This window comes from Dermochelys coriacea, chromosome 7 (assembly GCF_009764565.3).
Source record: "Dermochelys coriacea isolate rDerCor1 chromosome 7, rDerCor1.pri.v4, whole genome shotgun sequence".
NCBI classification, from domain to species: domain Eukaryota; kingdom Metazoa; phylum Chordata; order Testudines; family Dermochelyidae; genus Dermochelys; species Dermochelys coriacea.
Genome location: NC_050074.1, coordinates 62,526,958 through 62,548,864, shown reverse-complemented (window position 1 = coordinate 62,548,864; position 21,907 = coordinate 62,526,958). Strand labels below are relative to the sequence as shown.

The window sequence follows — 21,907 nt, the reverse complement described above, 5'->3', positions numbered from 1 at the left end:
TCCTTCCAACAGGATTAGCTCATACGTTGGGTCCTCTTAATTTGGTTAAACTAGCCCAATCTTAAAAGTGCAGTGCTAATCACTTACCACTGATTGACTGACAAAAGACTGAGCAAAACTGGCATCTTTAAGAAAGTGGTGTTTCAGTGCATTGGCATTTAATGGCTTGCACGTCAAGTGGGCTCGGTTTACACTACGAGTGTTTGGCTATATAGCTTATTCCAGCCCCCCTCCCACAGCAAAATAAGCTATACTGGCAAAGGTAGTTTTGCCAATATAACTGCATCTACACCAGGGATTGGCAACCTTTGGCACGTGGCCTGTCAGGGAAAGCCACTGGAGGACTGGGACTATTTGTTTACCTGCAGCGTCCGCAGATTGGGCCAATTGCAGCTCCCACTGGCCATGGTTCGCCGTTCCAGGCCAATGGGGGCTGCAGGAAGCAGCATGGGCTGAGGGATGTGCTGGCCACTGCTTCCCACAGCCCCCATTGGCCTGGAACGGCAAACCGCAGCCAGTGAGAGCTGCGATCGGCCGAACCCGCGGATGCTTTAGGTAAACAAATTGTCCTGGCCCGCCAGTGAATTTTCCTGGCTGGCCACGTGCCAAAGGTTGCCAATCCCTGATCTACACTGTTTACAGCTATATCAATCAGGGCACAGGTGCTGACTCTGTGGGTGCTCCGGGGCTGGAGCACCCATGGGGAAAAATCAGTGGGTGCTTTGCCCTCACCAGCAGCCAACCTCCTTGCCCCGTGCCCCACTTCCTCCTCTTCCTCTGAACGCGTAGCGTCCCTGCTCCTCCGCCTACCTCCCAATGCTTCCTGCCTTGCCGCCACCAAACAGCTGTTTGGCAGTGTGCTGGGAGGGTGGGGGAGGAGTGGGAATGTGGCACGCTCAGGGGAGGAAGTGGAAAAGAGGCGGGGCTGGGGTGGGGATTTGGGGAAGGAGTTGGAATAGGAGCAGGGAAGGGGTGGAGTTGGGATGGGGTCATGGCAGGGGTGGGAGGGGGTGGGGCTGGGGGCAGGGGGGAGTCGAGCACCCACTGTCGGGAGAAGTCAGCGCCTATGAATCAGGGATCATACCATATACTTCTGACCAATATAACTTTTCTAGCACAAGCTGAGAGTGTAGATCTGACCTAACTGCCAGCCATGCAAACTCACCAGAGGTTCAGAGTTGGGGTTCTTTCCATCTTTCACACCACCAGCCATAATAAAAGGTTCTGCTGTCCTAACTAGGCTCTCTTCACACTCTAACAACCCCATGTTGTTTCAATTATTCCTGCAATAGAATCTGTGCAAAACTCATGGTCCCCACAGGGAATGCTGATTACAAGTCAGCAAATAATTCTGTTGATCCACTTCATGGAAGAAAATCCAGCTGATACTCTCTTTGTTATGTCGGTTCTTCAGGGATAACAGGAGTAAAAAGAAGTGAAAACTTCTTTGTTACTAAAATGAGCAGAGGCGAGTGACACTGAATATACACAGGGAGCAGATTTATCTAGGAAGACAGGAGAGTTTTATAAAGCAGAGTTGTCAGTGTATAAATGTCACAAACGAAGAACTCAAAAGATGTCAAAAGCACTTGTCCTTCTGAAAGTAATTTGCTTCTGAAATTAAGTATTTATTATGTGCACACAGTACCCAATTTTTCATGAAACTTTCAATCATATATTACAATGCTGAGCTCTAGCAATATTCTAGACTCAGCATGCTCAGGGCCAGAGCACCACACACTAAAATAACGGCTGGACCTGGTGTGCCAATGAATTACAGTGCTGCAAAACTGGTGTCCCACAGCAGTGGGTAAGGCCCAGTTGTCTTTATTTTTGATTTCATATAAATATACAAATACAAGTCACATAATATGCTGCTTTTATTTCACTGTGCAATCATTTAACACACACAGCTGCAGAGCTCCAGTTTAGAAATTTACATGCACACACAATCCTGCATGTGTTAATCTCCCATCACACATTGAAATAAGCACAGTTTTCTCTTCATTTCTCTTTGTCTTTATTGTATTTCCCTAAAAATAAAGAGGCTACGGCAAAAACATTATGGCAGATGCTGCTCCTACAAAGACGTAGGCAGGTGTTTAGCTTTATGCACTATACATAGTCCCATTGGTTTCAACAGGACTATTCAGAGTGTATAAAGTTAAGCATGTGCATAAGTCTTTGCAGTCGTGCCCTTAATGCAGCATTATGGTTGACAGTTGAAACTCCCAAGAGACAGGGGTTCAAAATTATGATTCTCACAACCACCATAGTCCCTGTTCATGTACACACCTATATATGTGAAGTAACTTCACATGAGTAGCCCCATCAAATTCAAATGGGATGACTCAGACATATAAAGATACTCGTATGTGTAAGAGCCTGCAGGACCACGGTCTTAATCTGACCACATTGGACATAAGCATTAAGGTGTGTTGTTTTTGTTAAGTAATACACACATTTCTGACTTCTGAGTAGATAGATGCCCACCTATGAAGCTTCTTTTTTCAATGATGAATTAAGATGGCTGCTGATTTTATTACGTCTATCATGTTTTAAAACTGAAATTATGCAAAAAATCAATATCAGCTTTAAGCGTAGAAACATTTTTAGAAATTCTCATAAGGATACATCTTTTTTGTGGTTTTGTTTCACATGCATCTTACCTAGATTTGACAGATACATTTCATTATGGCTGCATTTATGAGACATTTTCAATTTTTATATATCTACAATTGCCAGGACAAAGTTGTTTAAATATACAACACTGTGAGGAAAGTTCAATTCTGGATGTTCAAAACATCTTGGAAACTGGATAACTCTCCATTGTAACTGAAGATAGTAGTCAAAAGGACAAAGGGAATGCAGTTTTAATATTGAGAGACAGCTCAGCACGAGCGCTGTGTACACTACAATAAAATAGCCTTTTAACAAAGTAAACTTTTTTTTAAAAGAAAAGTAGTCCACATTCATTAAATATTTTGTAATGTTTTATGTATGTAATTATTCAATATTTTGTTTTATTCAAGTTTTTTTTAAATTATCCTAGATATTTTTATTTTCACAAAGTATACACAGTTGTGAAGTGTAATCTACATTTAACCTTTAAAGGCCTAATCCAAAACCCATTGACTATAAGAGGCTTTGGAGCAGGCCCCCTTGTCAAAGAGATCTGTAATGAACACGGTAAGGCAAAGTGATAATTTCCCATGCAACATCAGACTACGACAAACACAAGAGGCTAAAAATGGCTCATCATAATTTATTTTATGTTAAAATGTACAGCTTGGGGTTGTTGGTTTTTTTTGTTTTTTTTTTTAAGTGACTGACTAAAAAGATAACAGATAAATACAAGAGTGTCACTGGGTCCTATTTTACACATGTATCAAGCCTCTTCTGCTCGGCCCTTACAGTCACTCTGTACAGGTACAAAGGCTACAAAAAAAGGAAGCAATATAAACAGACACATAACTTTTGCCTTTTTACATGCGATCTGTAAGCTTAGTTTGAACTATTCACACGCTACTGCTCTATTTTTTTTCCCTTAAAAAATAACTTCAATATTTTATAAAGATAGAAAAATCTACAGATGGAATGAAAATGTAAAGTTAGAGGCATTTCCATAAAATAGCAACTTTACACCAAATTCACTATTTTTTAAAATCCTGCCAAGTATTTGGACATATGTGAAAATGTTTCAAAACATGACAAATAAACACTGAGATATGCTTCATTCAGTCAACGAAAGTCTAATTATAAAACAGAAAGCTGCCTTTTTATTCCCCCCCCCCAAAAAAAAACCCAACAGAAATCAGTCACCAAAAATGGAAAAGAGTCTCAACTTTACACCAAACATTTAGCAATAAAACCCTTTGAACTAACAAAAATGTGAATAGCTTTTACGGGTTTTTTTTATTTTTACAAGTTTTATAATTAACAAAAATATAGTTTTGTTTTTTTACCCTCAAACTAGGGTAACCTAATCAAGGCAAAAAACTTAAGAAATGGCTTACTGTTAAGCACAACACTCGTACAGTACTACAAAATGCACTGTCACTAACAAAGACATTAGCGGCATGCGGAAGTGTCACCTTAAGAAACAAAACGTACAATAAATGAAATGCTAAAAGGCATTTACATGTGGGGGAAAGTGGAGAGAAAGCTCAGGGTCCAGTACTAAGAGTCTATGTATCCACATTTTTAATGGGAGCAGGCACATAAAATGGCTCTGAACCATTGGCTGCTGTGTAATTGCAGTTCGTAGAAAGAATTCTTCCTTTCCAGAGAACTTCAGTTAAAATTAAAAAAACAAAACAACTTCCCACCTCCCCCCCCCCAAAACAAAAAGAAAGAAAGAAAGAAAGAAAGAAAGAAAGAAAGAAACTTGTATAAGGCTTTCTGCTGCATACAGCTTTTAACATGGTGCCAACAAATGTTTTTGCATTCACACCAATTGCTGGTTTTGAAATCGTACTCTCCTATTTGTGCAGATCAATCCAATACGCCAGTTTGGTAATCCAACTCTCCAAAGAGCCTACCTTCTCATGTAGGATCCATTAAGAGACTGTTTAGACATGCCAGTATTCATGTAGCCATGATGCCCTGGAGGAGTGTACATCATGTTACTGTGTGGTGTTGTCTGCATTGGTTGCTGTGCATATGGCTGAGTTCCCATCATTCCCATCTGCATCTGCATAGGGTACTGGGCTGTTTGATTCATATATCCGTGGTTACTATGATATCCGCTGTTCATCATGGGCTGGGACATACTATATCCATTCATAGCATTAAGGGTGTTCATATTCATGTTCACTGAATTGACATTGTAAGTGGGGGCTGGCATCAAATTTACACTCATATTCATACCACGTTGCATTGTTAAGGTCCGTGCGGGTCCTTGCATGGCCACAGTCTGTGACGCACGCCCATAGATTTGTGACTGATGAGCTGCTGCCGCTGGGGGTAGAGGGGCTGATTTGGTTCTCACAGACACGTGGCCTTTGCTGGCCATCTGAGTTTGCAGTCTTTGGGTATGGGATATTCCAATATTTGATGCTGCCATGTTACGCTGCAAAAGGGGAGGAGGCAAATTCATGGGAGGTGGAGTAAGATTAGGGGGTGGGGTCATTGTAGCCTGTGCTTGGGGTCCTCCAGGAACAGTGTGTGGAGATTGAGAAAGCTGAACAAGCCCTGTGTTACTTAAGGGTGTGGACAAAGAGGCACTGTTTGCATAGGAAGTTACAGCAGCTGAATGGCTGTAAGGCAATGAATGATCCATAAGTGTGTTAGTTAACTGTTGCAGTTTGGCAAGGCTAAAGGTGGCAGATGGCTGTGGGTAATGCCCTGCTCCAAATTCACTCTGACCCATTCTTTCATATAGGCCAATATTGGCATTGCCAGTCTCTGGGATTTCAGTTAACTGCATAGGTGGTGTAAAATTAGCAGCCATGCTACACTGAGATAACTGTTGGTTGCTGCTCGGTGGCCTTTCAACAACACAGCCTTGAGGAGATTTTACATTACAGATAGGAGGAGAATTGATGTTAGTTTGTTGCATCATACTGCAGCTTCCATTAATATTAGAAATTTGCTGTGTCACTGCACAGCTACTCTGTGTTAAGTTACTAGAGGTAAGGTTGCTATACGAGCAACTGTTTTGGGAAGAGTTGTTTCCACAGATGCTACTTCCCATTGTAGAATCGTAACTGCTTGGGTTTTCATAGTTTTCCGTTGTGCTCTCGATGCTTCCTAGATCACTAAACCCACTATCCACAACTTGCTGTGAATGATCAGAAACTGATGGGACATCCATCATTGGGCTGGTCTCCATGTTCTGTAAAGATGGCACAGAGATGGCACTTTGATCTGGGCTGATTTGAGCATAACTGTTCTCTAACGGAGGAACGTTTGGACTATTAACAGAACGAACTGACTGGCTAGGATGAGAATGGACAGATGAGACTGGGCTACTGTGGTCAGATTGTTGGCAATCATCCAGTGTGGTCATTTGTGGACTTTGGTCAGTATGAGTATAATTCTGCAGGCTTCTACATGCCTCTTGCGTCTCTGAACAGTCCTGAAATGCATCTTCCTGTTCACTTGTTTCCTGGGTTAGAGACTGGACTGCTTGAACTGTCTCTGAATCAATCTCCATAGTTTCAGTACTTTCTTCCTTGAAATCAGAACTTAATTCTTCACTCTCCTTTTGGTCCTGATTATTATCTGTATGATCATAATCAGATTCAGCCACAGGCCCTGAATCTGCAGAAAGCTCTTTATGGTCACCTTCACACTCAGCTGCAAGGTCATCACTACAGTCCATTAAGTCTTCCTGATTTGAATTACCAGTTTGTACATTTAGGTCTAAAAAAGACTCCTGGTTCTCTAGCACTTCTTTGAAGGCTTCTCCTGGTAACTCCTCTTTGTCCACTTCTGTTGAACCCATATGGCTATCATCTTCATCATCTGCATCATGATCCTCATTGTGAGACGGTTCTTCCTCTTCTTCCTCCTCCTCTTCATGATCATCCAATTGGTCAGGCTCATCTTTTTGCGCACATGTTTCCTTCTGTGGGTCTTTATCTTGATTTTTTCCACTGACAACATCTTCCTCTACATTTCTTTCTTCTTCCTCTACTTTCATTACATCATTTTCTATGATTTCAAAGGGTTCACTGGGTGGGTTTAGAAGCTCAGGTTCCAGCTCTTTTACCTCATCTTGAGGTAAATTCTTAATAGGCTCTTTAATCTCCTCCTCTGCAATAGCAGGAACTTGGCAGGGCTTGTCTTCAGATACTTGCTTCTGTTCCTCTACTATTACCTGGTAGTCAGGTTCCATAGGAGTCTCAGGTGGGGTGTATAAATTAAGTTTAAAACCAGGCTTTCTTTCTTTGTTCTGCCTCCACTTAGATGGACCACGCTTCACTCCTTTGGGCCAGCCCTGTTTACACCTCAAAGATTCAGGATTGTCTTTAGTGCTTTCTTCCAAAACAGCTACATCCTTTGTGTTGTCTTTGGGAAGCGGAGAACAGAGAAAAGAAAAAAAGGTCTTAGTTTGCATAAACAAATCCATTTCTATCAACAGACAGAAATGATTAATCCAAAATTAACTTATACGTTCTTAAAAAAACTTTAGATAATTAAACAAAAGTTATACTGCCAATAAATAGATACTCTTAATCTAACCACACGACAGTAAGTAGGGGCAATATTTACTATACACACACTGCTTCCCAGTCAGTAAAACTAAACAAGAGTTTTAAACATTAGAGCATACTAGCTGAATAAATGTAGACCGACACCTTATTTGTAGCACTATAACAGTCAGCCTCATAACTATATATGTATTTAAAAATAACATCTGATACTTCCTGAAAGAATTTTAAGCAAAAAACATTTTTAAACTGCAGAAAATGTACCCTACAAACCTTTGATTTAATATAAACTATCGCCTCACCTTGTGGTGTTTCTAAAATGTGGTGGACAAATAGAATACAGAGCTAGTTTGCAGAATAAAACAATGCTACGAAGTTTACAATTGTTAATCTCTCCCACTAGTGAGATAAAATAACCCCAGAGTGATTTTTACACACAGGTGCTCACATACATGCACCCCTCTATACAGTAATATGCGCTTTTATAAAAGATGGATATCAATTCTCATTATCTAGATATGGAATGCATGACTACATCCTTTTTGTTACTGCAGAAATGACACAGCCCCTGGATACACGAAGGAGCTCTAACTCTAGGAAGTGTTCGATGCACAGAAATGCTGAGATCGATGCACATAAATTATTGCTCCAATGCTGAAAAAGGAAAATAATTTTTCCTCCTCACAAGAAGGGTCTTGCAATACAAACCAAAATGTGGGGAGAGATTCCATACAAAAACATTCTGAAACAGAACTAAATAAATAAAATTGAAAGCAGAGATGAAATTAAAAAAAACCAATTCAATTAATCACAAAAACAATTAGAAAGAAATGTATTTCGGTGTTGAATATTGCTGCCTTCAAAGACACAGCTTCAGAAAAAGCGTTACACTCTTAAATACTACCTCCCACTGAAAGGGTTACTCCAAAAGCATTGCAACAGTTGGGTAATGTGAACTAGACTCTTAGGCCTCATCTATACACAAACACCAGTATAGTTACAGCAATACAACTCCACTACTGGGAATGCAATTTTATAAATGTAAGTGTGCTTACACCAGTACATTTTATTTCTGTACAGGAAGTGGGATAAACTATACCAGTATAAGGCACCTTTACACAGGTAAAACAGCATCCACACTAGGGATTGTACTAGTGCAGGGGTTCCTAAACTGGAAGCCGGGACCCCTAAGGGGGCTGTGAGGTTATTACATGGGGGGTTGCGAGTTGTCAGCCTCCACCCCAAACCTTGCTTTTCCTCCAGCATTTATAATGTTGTTAAATATAAAAAAGTGTTTTTAATTTATAAGGTGAGGAATGGGGGAGGTCACACTCAGAGGCTTGCTGTGTGAAAGGGGTCACCAGTACAAAGGTTTGATAACCACTTTACTAGTGTAACTACATTGGTAGACTATCACACTCCTAACCAACAGAGTTATACGGTACAAAAGCTTTGTGCGAACCAGGCATCAGCAGATGATCTCTTAGTTGGGCAACACAAAAATTTAACTTCCTGACATGTCCTGAGAACTATTAGTTCTCCAGTACCAAAGAGGTACCTGCAGCTTTTGAGAGAAAAGTGTTTATATGTCGGAATCAATAATTCATTCCAAAATTGGAATTAAACTGATGTTTTCATCTGAGAGTTAAGAGGGAGAGAGGTGAGGATTTTTCCAAAATTGCTCATTGGTGAATACACTTTACATCCTTTAGCTTTCCAGCTGGGCGATATCCTTGAAATCTAACTTGGTGAGCAGCTGTTAACATGTACATTAAATAAACTGTTGTGCACTTTTTAGGAAAGACCTGGGATCCTAGAACCAAACATCTCCCTACAAATCAACAGAAGAACCCAGGACTTTGGCAGCTGTGCCAATGCTTAAACAGCCACAGGCTATTTTGAAAGATGGAAAGGGAAGTCTCTGGGTGCTCATGGTGGAAGAATGTGAGGTCTCAGAGTTTATTAATATAGCATTGCAGAACTGCAAAACTAAAGTGAAGAGGACATATTGTTCCTGGGGAACTAGGCAGATTTCAGTAGTTCTCATAACTAAATTGCTGTCAATACTGTGTGCAAAAAAAAACAAACAAACAAGACATCAGTATCAACTACCTTCTGCTTTTTGTAGATAATGGTTTCACAAAACAAACTAAAGAGAAAGAAATCCCCTGGTTTTCCCTGGAAAAGTATGATGAGGCCTGTTGTAGATGTACAAGATTTTATTTTTGTTCTTTCCCAAATGGTAAAAACATGAATACCCCAATCTGAAACAAAACCTGCTAATTTTCTCCTAAACAGGAGTAATGAACTGAGGTTAATGTACTGAACAAGCTATAAAAGGACAGAGAGAGAGAGAGAGCAGAAAAATTAAACACTAAAAATACTGAAAAAAGAGCAACATGCCTCAAGCTATTACACAAAGCAAGCAGATAAAGTGGGACTAATAGCATAAAGCACATCTCAGAGGGACGAAGCATTAGTAAAAATGCATGTTATTTTGATTGTAAAATGTAAAAATTTCAACAGCTCTGAAAAGCTGGTCACAAACTGTCTAGTTATCTTCAAAAGCAAGTGTTGCCTTTGAATCCCAAGTAACAAGTTAACTTGAACATAGTTTAAAAATAATGTTCAACTTACTTCTACACTGAACATCATTTTTATAACAATGATTGTCTTTCTCCCCTTTGTCTTCCTCTTCCTCCTGGTTCTGCCTACCAGGTTGATATTGGAATACTTTTCTGATGACAGGCTTTAAGTCATCTTCTTCCCCATCTATCTCACAAGTAGGTTCCAGCTGTGGCATGGGCCGCTCTTCATCCGAGTGATCAAAGGGCTCATTCAACACCTCTGTGGTTTCAGAAATTGTCTCTGTTGTAACACTACTATTAATCCTTCTGCGTTTACGACCCCTTTTCTTTTTCAAGATGAAAGGTCTCTAAAAAAAAGAATTCCAAAAAATATAACAATGAACTGTTAGAGTCCAGGAAGAGTTACCTGACTTGGTACATAGAGAACAAATAAATTTTTGTGAAATGCGTTTATGATGGTCTAATCTATTTATCAATTTAGAAGTTACCTTATGTTACACTTTCAAATCTAGATTAGATTTTTTTTTACTGCTATATACTAAACCCATACAGTTAAGCAATGAGCGTGTGCCATTTGAGACAGAATGCACATTATGGTCTTTATTTTACGAAGGTGAAAATTATTATCTATAGTTTATGGTTGGCTTCCAGCCTCTACTCTGGTTAAACAAATTCACAATAGTAGTATATAAAATATTTATGCTTACAAACACCTGGTTATATACTTAGTGGCTCATATTTCCACTAAAACCATTTGCAAGACTCAAATGTACATCTTATGCTTTTAGATTTCAGGTTCCTTAAAATTATGAAGCTGCTTATAAACAAACAAGCAGAAAAATGATAAACAGCACAGTGTCAAGACAAATAGTCCAAGTTTCAAACTTGGTGTAAAAATAATAGCAATATACTAAAGAATGTTACAGTTTAGCAGCTGAAGAAAAGCAGGGTTTGAACAGGGTCAGCTAAAATTTCAGTAAGTTATATTTCCACTATTACCTATTCATTCTCAAAGATTCACATTTACTTTAAAATTCTCTAATCCAAAATATACACAGTGGGACACCTATCTGTAGCTTCTCACCAAAGCCATATAAATACACGCATTAAGCCAAGTAGCTTAACATTTATGGGTTCTTAAATTATTAAGTTAATAAACATTCAACATGATTACATAATTTTCAGCAAAAAAATTTAAATACTCAAGTTTAAGCAGAATTTAGAGGGTTTAGTTCTTGGAATAAGAAGGCGCTGTATAAGAAAATAGAAATGTAATATTTCGAGAAACAAATTTTTCTTAAAAAAATACATTTGCTTTATTAACATATCTTGCAAAAGACCTCCTTATCCTGCTAATCTTGTAACAGGAGAAAACACATAATTGATTTGACTTCACCCCAAAAGGGCAAAAAAACCCAAGTAAGGGTATGGAAGAACCAATTAAAATGTTTAATCAGTACCAACCCTAAACAGCAGAGGGCAGACATTAGTTTAAAAATAAATTCTAATTCTAATGTTTACTGCCATCATTTTTTCATAACAATATGAATAAGTCAAAAGAAAAGCCAAACTGCCTAGAAAACAGCTATGAACTAGGAAGGTCTTAGTGTGCAAACACAATTTAGATAAAAAAAAGTCTAATTAAAGCTTGTAAACAGGAAAAAACCCCTGCACTTTTTTTACATCTTTTTGACAAACATGGTTTGATTGTAATGGACACTGAACAAGTTTAACTGAAAGTGCTAAAAGTAACATACCTTTCTTTTTATGGCCAGTGATTTTGGTTTGGTCAGCAGGGGAGGTGAACTTTGATGATTCCCATCCCCCTCATCATCCTCACTGCTTTCTTTAGATTGCTCTGTGGATTGCCCTCGCTCTCCAACTACTGCCACACTCTCTGGAGATCGCAAGTATTTATTTTTAGATTGTACTTTTGCCGGTGATTGCCTATTATTAGTTCTTGTGGAGAATATATCTTGCTCTTCCTTTTCCCAGCAGCTAGCCTGTTCCATCAGACGCTCAGCCTGAAGGGTTGGGGTTAAAATAATGGGTCACTGAAACAGTATTAGCCATATCAAGTTCAGCTAAAGAGTTACAATAAATTGACCCTGATTAGCACTGCTGCCTAACCAAGCAACAACATTTCAGCTGAATCATCTAGTAGCTCCTTTTACAACAGTTAGGATAACAAACCAAAGAAGATTGCATTTCATGGGATATTTAGCACTATTAATGATGCAGCGAATTGATTTAAGTCCTTTAGCACTACATTACATGCCCACTGACATGGATCACTTTGAGCAAGTTCATAAACACAAAGAATCGATTGACACTGCAGCCTTTGAGCTCTGCACCAAATTTGATCTGATTCCATGCTCCTAGACTACTTCAGGAGCAGTTAAGTACAACTTCATAGCAAGTGAGACAGAGTTTAAGTTTTCATATTCATTTTCCAAAACTTACTGTACAATCTCCAAAAACCCTGAGTTATAAGTGATTAGTGCTAAAGTGTTTCACACAAGCAATTTTCCCCATAACTAAGATCTAATAATGTTAAACAATGCTATATTTAAGACAGCCTACTACTGAATGGTAAAAACTGGAGAAGAAATCTGAAGGAAAGGAATTCAGACTGACAATGTCTGCTGTTACCTCTTTTTCAGCTTCCCTCTCTTCTTCAGAAACCGCAGCATTAGAAACAAGCAGTGGAGTCCATCTCAAACTTTCAGGGTCTACTTCATTGATGCGTGGATTAGCTTTCAGTTTCTCCATGTGGCTTAAGATCAGTTTTTCCCTTCTAATTATTACAAATCTAGAATTCAAAAAGGATTTTTGATGTTAGAAAAACATCAAGATAAAGCAAAACAATCTCACATCTTAAATCTCACGTAACTACTTTGGAAAATAGAAGTCTGGGTAAAAATAAAGAAGGAGATGGAGACCACTATATACACATTAATATATCTTACATGCATGCAGGAGAAATATCGCTCATGCTGTGTTTTTCATCAGAACAAAAATGTGCATAATCATTTACAAGATAAAAGACAGATATTAACAGGATTAAACAGGAAAAAGGAGAGAAAAGAGAATGCTCCTGCAGCAGTACATGTTCACATGTGGAAGATGTCTGAGCATGGACCCCAGGGCCACCTTGCCCATCCCTGGCATAACTCTCTCCAGTTGTGATACAGAACATATTAGGACGAAGCAGAATATACATGGGACCATGGTGCTTAAAACTGGGAAAGTTAGTGACTAAAGTATCAGTCCTGTAAACAGAATATGATTGAGCAGGAAAGCAAATTTCAAATACAGGTATTCTAATAAAAGAAACAAAGAAGAAATAAATACCCAGTATAGCCATTCTTATGCAAGACCAATGGTCCATCTAGCCCAGAACCCTGGCTTCCGACAGTGGCCAATGCCCAATGCGTCAGAGTGAATGAACAGAGCACAGCAATTCTGAGTGATCTATCCCCTATCATTCAGTCCCAGATTTTGGCACTTGGCAGTTTAGGAATACCACGAGTATGAGGTTGCATCCCTGACCATCCTGGCTAACAACTATTGATGGATCTATCCTCCATAATCTTATCTAATTCTTTTCTGAATTCAGTTTTGCTTTTGGCCTTCACCACAACCTATGGCAATGAATTCCATAGGTTGAATGTGCCTTGTGTGGAAGAAGTACTTCCTGATGTTTGTTTTAAACCTGCTACCTCTTAATTTCACTGGGTGACCCTAGTTCTTGTGTTATGTGAAGGAGTAAGTAACACTTCTCTGTTCATTATCCCCATACCATCCATGATTTTATAGAACTTCATATTCCCCATATCCTCTCTTTTCTAAGATGAGCAACTTAAAGAGCAATTCCCGCGGGGGCTGCGAGAAGTGGAGTGGATTGAGGGATGTGCTGGCCACCCTTCCCGCAGCCCCCATTGGCCTGGGACGGCGAACCACGGCCAGTGGGAGCAGCGATTGGCCGAACCTACAGATGCTACAGGTAAACAAACTGGCCCGGCCTGCCAGGGGCTTTCTCTGGCGGGCCATGTGCCAAAGGTTGCTGATCTAGTTATATATAGTTATTTGGGGAAGGGGGAAAATTGCATAGGTAGATGTATATAAAAACCACATGTATCTGACTTAATCCCTTTCTCCCACCCTTTGTGGGTTGCTTTTTAAAATTTGGATGCTGTTTGGGGCAAGGACTATGGGCCAAATTCTCTGCTGATATACACTTGCACAGGTCCAGTGAAGGCAACAGAACTGCATCAAACATATACCAGCAGGGAATTTGGCCTCATGCTTTCATATTTGTTTGTGCCAGGTGCAATGGGGCTCCGATTGTGACTGTCGCTCATGGATGCTGCTTTCATTGTGCAGGGGATTCCGGAAGGACGGCACAGTGCTGTGCAGACAACAAAACTATGGTTTCAACATCAAAAGTGTGGAACCTGACACAGAAAACACAACACTCTGATCCTGCAAACACATACACATGTGAATAACTTAATGCACCTGAGTACATAACTATTCACATGCCTGAAGTTACTCATGTGCTGAAGTGTTTGTATGATTGGGCACTGGTGAGATTATTTCTATTTATCGAGAAGCATCTATTTATAAACTAGAGGCATGTACCATTATTTTTAGCACCGTATCAAAAACCAAACGTGGAAAAATATACACTTAATGATCCTCCAAACTCATCACCATTTATACGGAGATTCTCCCTCCTTAACCTACTCATTCCACCCAATCAAGGAATTTTATCTCATGGTTTGTTCTCATGTAAGTTATATTTTAATTTGCTGCATGACTGTTGGAGACTGTGTGGCCTAAAATACAAAACAATGCACAGAAGACAAAATATAAACCATCAGAATATTTGTGGACTGTCATGGTACCCTTCCTGAGCACAAGCAAACTCTTAACTTCCTTTAACAAATCTTCTCTCCAAACCACTTACATGCTGTGTCAGCTGTTGCAAAGTAGAGCATTATAATCCTAAATTACGCCATACCAAGATTGGAAAAATCAAGGGCAGAGATCGAGAATATCCAAAATGAAGGACGTTACCATTGGCTCTCCTCCTATGAAGGAGAACATGTGCTTAATTCCTATATAGTGCTGCCAACTTTTGTGATTTTATTGCAAGTGTTGTGATTTTAGTGTCATTTTTAAAGCTCCAGCTCCTGGAATCATGAGAATCAAATGTCTAGCCATCATAGTCACAGAGAATAACTTGTAAAATGAGCACACTCTAACAGCTCAGAAACCAGAAGGCAAAGAAAAAGAACCTCAAAATTATTATTATTTAAAAAAAACAAACCCGTTATTTTTAAGCCAATCTCATATTTTGGTGATGGACTCATGGCTTTTTGTTTTTTTTAATGCTTGAGGTTGGTAATAGTGCCAACAGCAAAATGTACGTGTTATTGAGTCCACAGTTACTGCCTTCTTCCTTGCTTTGTATGATACTTTTTCTCAGCAATCACTGTCCCTTCACTGACTAATTTTGCAGACTTTTCGTTTCTGAAGCTGAAATTTTCCAAAGTGTTTAAGGGCTTACTTATGCTACAAGGACAATACCAGCATGGCTCTAGTGTCACAGCTATGCTGGCATAACCCCATAGTGTAGATACAGCCTACATCAATAGAAAGGTTTTTTCTATCTGTGTAGGAATACCACTTCTCCAAGTGACTGTAGCATTCTTTCATTGTCCTAACTGCATCAACACTGGCGGTCAGGTCAGCATAGTTATGTCACTTCTGGTGTGGATTTTTCACATCCCTGAGTGATACAGCTAAGTTGATCTAACATGGAGAGTAGGCTCATGAGATATAGTAGCATAGGTCCCACTGAAAATAAATAAGACCTGTGTCTTAAATCAGTTAGGCCTTTTGATAATTCCACCCTAAATGCTAAATCTAATTTTTTCAATCATGTATATTAATAAAAAGAGACATGTAAAAAAGGATCCTGTCAACTTAAAAAAAATCTACTATTACTACAAGCACTACTAAAGATTTCTATAAAGGAAAGCAAATAAAGAAAAATATTCTATTGTTTTGCTTTCTCTGTGCATTTGCCTGAACTTGTGTATAGTCAGTTAGGTCCCCTTGTTTGTGTGTCTTTCACACAGTAATTAAGAGGAGAAAATTTTTTTTTTTTCTTCATGAACAGGGAGGGAGGAACTAGGAAAACATGATTGTAAAACAATGAAAATTAGTGAGGGAACTCTGGTGTGGGTATGCTATCTGAAACTACCTTCAGTTTCAAAACAGGTGTTGGCTTGATTTTCAAGTTGGCAGTCCCTTCTCAGGCAGTGACTATCACCACTAAGCCTTCATAAAAGTCTATGCAAAGTACACTAGTTTTTTCCTATGGTAAAAGGTGTACTTTCAACGAGTATTGCTAAAATGCATATTTTTGTCTTCATAAGTACTCTCCAAATGGTGTATGCTTTACTGACCTGTCTTCCCTCCTGTCTATCATGCTGTGCTGCTGCAGGGTTGTGGCAATATCATGTGGACACATTCCAGTGGCTCGGCTCATTCCCTTGATGCTGAGATGTTTTTCATGGTGGCAATAAAGGTATTCTAATATGACACTTTTCCAGTAGGCCAAGTATGAGAGACGACCCAGATCAGACAGCGGCTTTTCAGGGGACCCTGCTTGTCCCTCTCTTCTAGAAAGTAAATAACCTAACAGAGGGAAGAGAAAGAACATTTTATTGAACCAACTCACCTTGAGAATTTAGGACATGTCCTATTAGAGAGACAATACATAACAGATATGTCAATGTGACCACACACTATGAAAACAAGAGAAGATTCAGTTGAAAAAAAGGCAGAAAATGCTGTCTTTCCCTGTTCCGGTAGCATCTAAGAAGGTTTTGTGGGCCTTATTTCTCTGAATTCCTTATAGCAAACCTCAGATTCATTTGTGTGGTATCAGCATTTCAAACCTGCATAAAAATGTTTTAATCATGGGAAAAAATAATTTTTCAGGACAATAACTTGAACATACACACTGTCATTTAGACAGTTTCTTGCAAATACTGGAAATCAGGAGATAACATGAAAGTCCTTACATGGCACCATCACAGGGAGTAACAGTCAATTCACTTTTCCTGTTGACAGCTGTGTATTATCGAAGAGTCACCTTGACTAAAACGCAATAAGCAATGTACAATATAACTTGTGGGTTAACCTGAACTTATGAGAAGTATTTTTTAAAATGCCATGTCCTTTAAGTCAGCTGTAAGAACATTCAGCTAGCTGATTGTTCATGTTAACTAGCTAAATAACAGCTTCCTCAATGTATACCATGTAGGTCTCCATGGTATAATCTAAGCTAGTCCTTTAGCTCGCCTCAATTTCAAGAAGCTTTAAATTATAAAACAGAGCAAACCTGCTTAAAGATAGTGAAAAAAAATCTGGAAGCTGTTATTGTAATTAAAATCTACTTACGGAGAAGAAATGGTATAAACTAATGATGTCTACCTTTCCCTGATTAAATACTCCTTCACCTTTATGAACACTATTCAAATGCAGACCTTAAACAGCAGGTACCCATATTTATGAAATTATATTGCTCAGAATATGTCAAATAGAGCCCACCAGCACCACTGGTTCTCTCTCTTACAAATAACTTTCTAAAATAGCTTGATGCATTAAACTTCAAAAACGAGTCAGAATTTCATTTCTTTAAATCTCAAAGCTCACTGCAAATGCACCTTTACCATAGCCAACTTTGCGTATCTCAAGACAAAATCAGCATATTCCCCATTACATTTCTGATTTCCCCCTCATTTAATCATAATGTTTTTCGCTATAAATTAAAGCCAGGTGGTTAACATTTTGGTTAGTGAAACACAGTCATTCTTATGGACTTATTTCCTCGATTTTCTGCATACTTTATGTTCTCCAAATCAATATTTTATAGTGTGAAACAATGATCTTTGTTTTTCTTCTGTTGTGGGCCCCATCAGGGCTGACAATTGGAAAGTGTATTTACTCTGATCACACTCTTGCCTCCGGACCACAAAATGTCCATAATACAGAAAGGCAGTCATGCCATTACACACAAGATGATCAGTAACGCCGTGGATGGCAGTTAAATATTATTCAGATATCTACTAGTCTGTTATTAAAAGGATTTATGAATAATAAAGCCTATTATTTCATAAGGAGGAAAGTTGCCCCACAGGAAATGTAAAGTCTACTTATACCTATGGAAACCATGAAGACACTTGGGCCAGTACAACCTGTTCTATTTACCACACAACTGCCATCTTACATAGTGCTACTTAAGCTTACTGCAGTGAGGTAGCCTATAACAATATACCCATTATATATGATAGTGCCTTACAACATCTGTTGACTAAGATACATTTTCTAACAAGCTAAGCCACTGTGCATACAGAGGACGCCGGTCTTCATGTTCTAAGACTGATTGTATTTGGTCATTGTGTACTGGCTAGGTTGAAGGCCAAGAATAAATATCTTGCTTCAAACTTTGGTATAGCACAACTCCTCTTTACCTTTGTACATTCTGTACAATTTTGGGGAAAATTTTAGTTCTAACTGATAAGAATTCAAAACCAGCTTACTTATGCTGTAAAGAAAGACAAACTTCGTATTTAATGTGTACTAGACATCACTGCTAATCAGATAGAGTGTGAACTTGCAGTGCAAGAAATGGTGAGATGGTTTTAGATGCAGGCTGAAGGAGCATTTGGGTTTGTACAATGATATGAAGTGTCCCATAATGCAGAGACTGAAGCTGGTTAAATCATCAAGTTATTTGAAATCATCAGCTAATGCCATAACTTGCAAAGACACTCGGACACAATCTTTTATGTTGTTTTGCTTTTACTAACATCATGCCATGTATTATGGTATTATCGCTCAGTGTATACTCTCCCAAAGTATCTTTGCATATCATTATGGTTGTTTAGCCTAGTGAATAGGGCACTAGATTGGGATTCAGGAGACTCAGTTTATATTCCCAGCTCTGCCATTGGTTTACTGGGTGATCTTGGGGAAGTTACTTAACCTCTGTGTCTCCACTTCACCCCATCGATAAAATAGGGATGATTACCTCCTTTATAAAAGCACTTTGAGAACTACTGATGCAAACCACTGCATAAGAGCAAGGTATTACTTACTACTAGATCACTGTAAATAACTTTACAATTTCACCAATTTATATTCTGGAGCACAGGCTCCTTCTGTTTGCTACATACTCATACTCCCAGAACTTCCTATTATAACTTTGTCTACATTAGAGACTTGTTAATTACACCCACTCCAGTGTAACTAACATGGAGGTAGCACCAGTGTGAATTTCCCCCCTAAAATTCTGCAGTACACACACAGTAAAATGATAAAAAGTTCAGAAAACTTGACCTATGAGGAAAGGTTTAAAAAACTGGGCATATTTAGTCTTAAGAAAAGAAGACCGAGGAGAAGGGGGACTGATAAGTCTTCAAATATGGTAAGAACTGTTATAAAAGAGGACAGTGATCAATTGTTCTCCATGTCCAGTGAAAGCTGGACAAGAAGCAAGTGACTTAATCTGCAGCAAGGGAGATTTAGGGTAAATATTAGGAAACTCTCTAACTATAAGGGTAGTTAAGCACTGGAATAAGGGAGGTTGTGGAATCCTCATCATTGTAAGTTTTTAAGAACCGGTTAGACAAACTTGCCAAGGACAGTCTACATATACTAGGTCCTGCCTGAGCACAGGGGGATGGATTAGATGACGACTCAAGGTCCCTTCCAGCCTTACATTTCTATGATTCTATGGCCTACCTGTGTCCAAGATGCTCATATCATATTACCGTAAAAATACTTTGAACTCACAGTGTAAATAGTGCAGATTAAATACTAAGTTCCTCTTATTTACAGCGTACACAATTTAATTGGTTCTGTGATTTAAATTACATCTATTAAATTAAACTTACCAAACAGATGCCAAATAATTGATCTAAGTTGCAGGTAAATAAAAAACACTGATCTTGATAGCTCGTGTATTTATCCTGAAGCATCTGAAATGAGTACAACACGCCCCCGTTAAACAGATAGCCCCAGTGCTGGTATCTCCATCTAGTCTTAACAATGGATATCCTCAAAATGACGACCTAACAGATTCTCTAAGGATATAACTAGGAATGCTGGCAACACTGGGAGGAAAAAGCACAATAAATGAAGTATAAACAGTGGATACCGTTTGTTACGAACAACAGTGAAGCGAAAGTACTACTAGGTGTTTCTTAATTAAGAAAAGTGTCCCCTTGCTCTCTTCACAGGGATGCATGGTGCCAACTAAAGTCTACCAGACCCATGCACAATAAAATTAATATCCAGAAAAATACTAACATTTAGGACTCCTAGCCCTGTCTCCAGGTTTGAGAAACAATTTGTCCATGCAGATTCAGGCCGCTAGTTTTGTTATATGAATCTCCCCATTACTACTACACTTCATCAACAGAAGAGACTAAAATTATATATGGGGGGCAGGGGAGAAATGTATAATCCTTTTTAATTAGGAAAACTCTAGTCCATAAATTTAAGAGCAGAGATGAGTAGCTCCCTAGGATTTCCATTAAAGAAATTATGGCAAACACTAAAAAGTCCCCTTTCAATCTGTTGCTACACTCAGTTTGATACTTAATTCCATTGGGATCCATCTGAATAAGAATGTATCTATGAAAGATTCTGCAGAATGCTTATTTCAAGCAATTAATTATATAAGTAGGTAATTTATTCTACATTGTACGATTCTGCGAAAAGCAATCTTTTAAATATTTATACCACCTTTATGTAACTTCAGAACACAATCTCCCGTCTCCAGCCTCCATGGTTACACTCATAATGAGAGATGGGCCAATATTGCAGTGATCTAGATTTTGGGGATGTTTGGATCTAGAGTTCAATTTGGATGAATCCTGACACCCCAAGCAAGAGACTCAGAGGCTTACAAACATTGTATGAAAAAGGCAATCCTGATCCATCATTTTCTGATCAAATTCACACATGAATATAAGTTTTTTTCACAGCATCTTTCAATATCCCAAGCTAGGGAAGTATCAAGCCAATTGTACTAAATCTCTCTGCTGACAGGGTCATAAATCTGAGCTTACATATATGCAAGGGTGGTCGATTGGGCTTCCTCCAGGGACTGTGTATAGTCTGAAGGAAGCAAAACAACAAGCTCCACAGACTGAAGAAAACTTCCATTTGATCTGACTGGAAAGTCAGTTTTTTCCTGGAATTAAGACATTTTGCTTTGTACCGTTTTCCCTACAAACTCTAAATGAAGTTCTAACTTGATGCAGGACCTGGCCACCCAGTTACCATTCAAATCTGTATTGAAATAATGAAGTCTTACTAATTGTTTAAAAAAGCTTATTAAAACTTAAAAGCTTATTAAACTATGATTGTTGTCTCCATGGATTCAAGACAAGACTATCATGAAGATGCCCAAACAACTTCTTAGGTTGGGTGAGATCAGTCCCAAAAAGCAAATCAAGTGACAAGTGGTCCGGAAGAAAACTGCACAGAGGAAGAAGTAAAACAGACAGAAAAAAGTTCCACTCTAGAAAAAATAATAGTATCTATTTGGGGACTATTACTTTGACCATTATTCTGTCAAAAGGTCTGCAGAGGAATGAAGTTAAGCCAGTTGGGCTTTATAAAGATGCCCATGTGCTGAGACACACAACTAGATAGTGGTCTTGTAGATCTTCTCCATGCAGGGCTGATGCCCTTTCTGCCCAGAAGACTGTTGTGGAGCATGGACAGTGGGCTCTGATCCCTTCAGGAATTAGTTTACCTGTCGCTGAATAGATATTTCAGTATACAGCACCTAATCAATCTACCTATGGAGGATTTAGTTTCTTAAGCATTCACAGTGAAAGTAAATGAATAAATATGTTTTGCTTGTTCTCCTGAAGTGGTTGGCTATACTAAGATAAACTTTAACTGCTCAATAGCACATGCCATCTTTTTCCCATAGTGTTAAGAGAATGAGGGAAGAAGGATCTCCTCTGATGTATGGAAAAGTTAACCTTAGCAATGAATTAATTGGGAGCACGAACAACAACCTTGTACTGGGGGAAGATGAAATAATCTTTGTGTCTTCTAAAT

General features: G+C 38.8%; 1 protein-coding gene across 1 annotated transcript in view; it reads right to left on the bottom strand.

The window, feature by feature from the left end:
- Positions 1 to 3,251: 3,251 nt before the first annotated feature.
- KAT6B (lysine acetyltransferase 6B) overlaps positions 3,252 to 21,907 on the bottom strand; it is a 198,569-nt gene continuing 179,913 nt past the window's right edge. The window contains 5 exon segments of the mRNA XM_043518117.1: positions 3,252 to 7,014; positions 9,795 to 10,092; positions 11,503 to 11,769; positions 12,398 to 12,557; positions 16,225 to 16,456. Coding sequence (XP_043374052.1) covers positions 4,538 to 7,014; positions 9,795 to 10,092; positions 11,503 to 11,769; positions 12,398 to 12,557; positions 16,225 to 16,456 — 3,434 coding nt within the window. The 3' untranslated portion in view covers positions 3,252 to 4,537.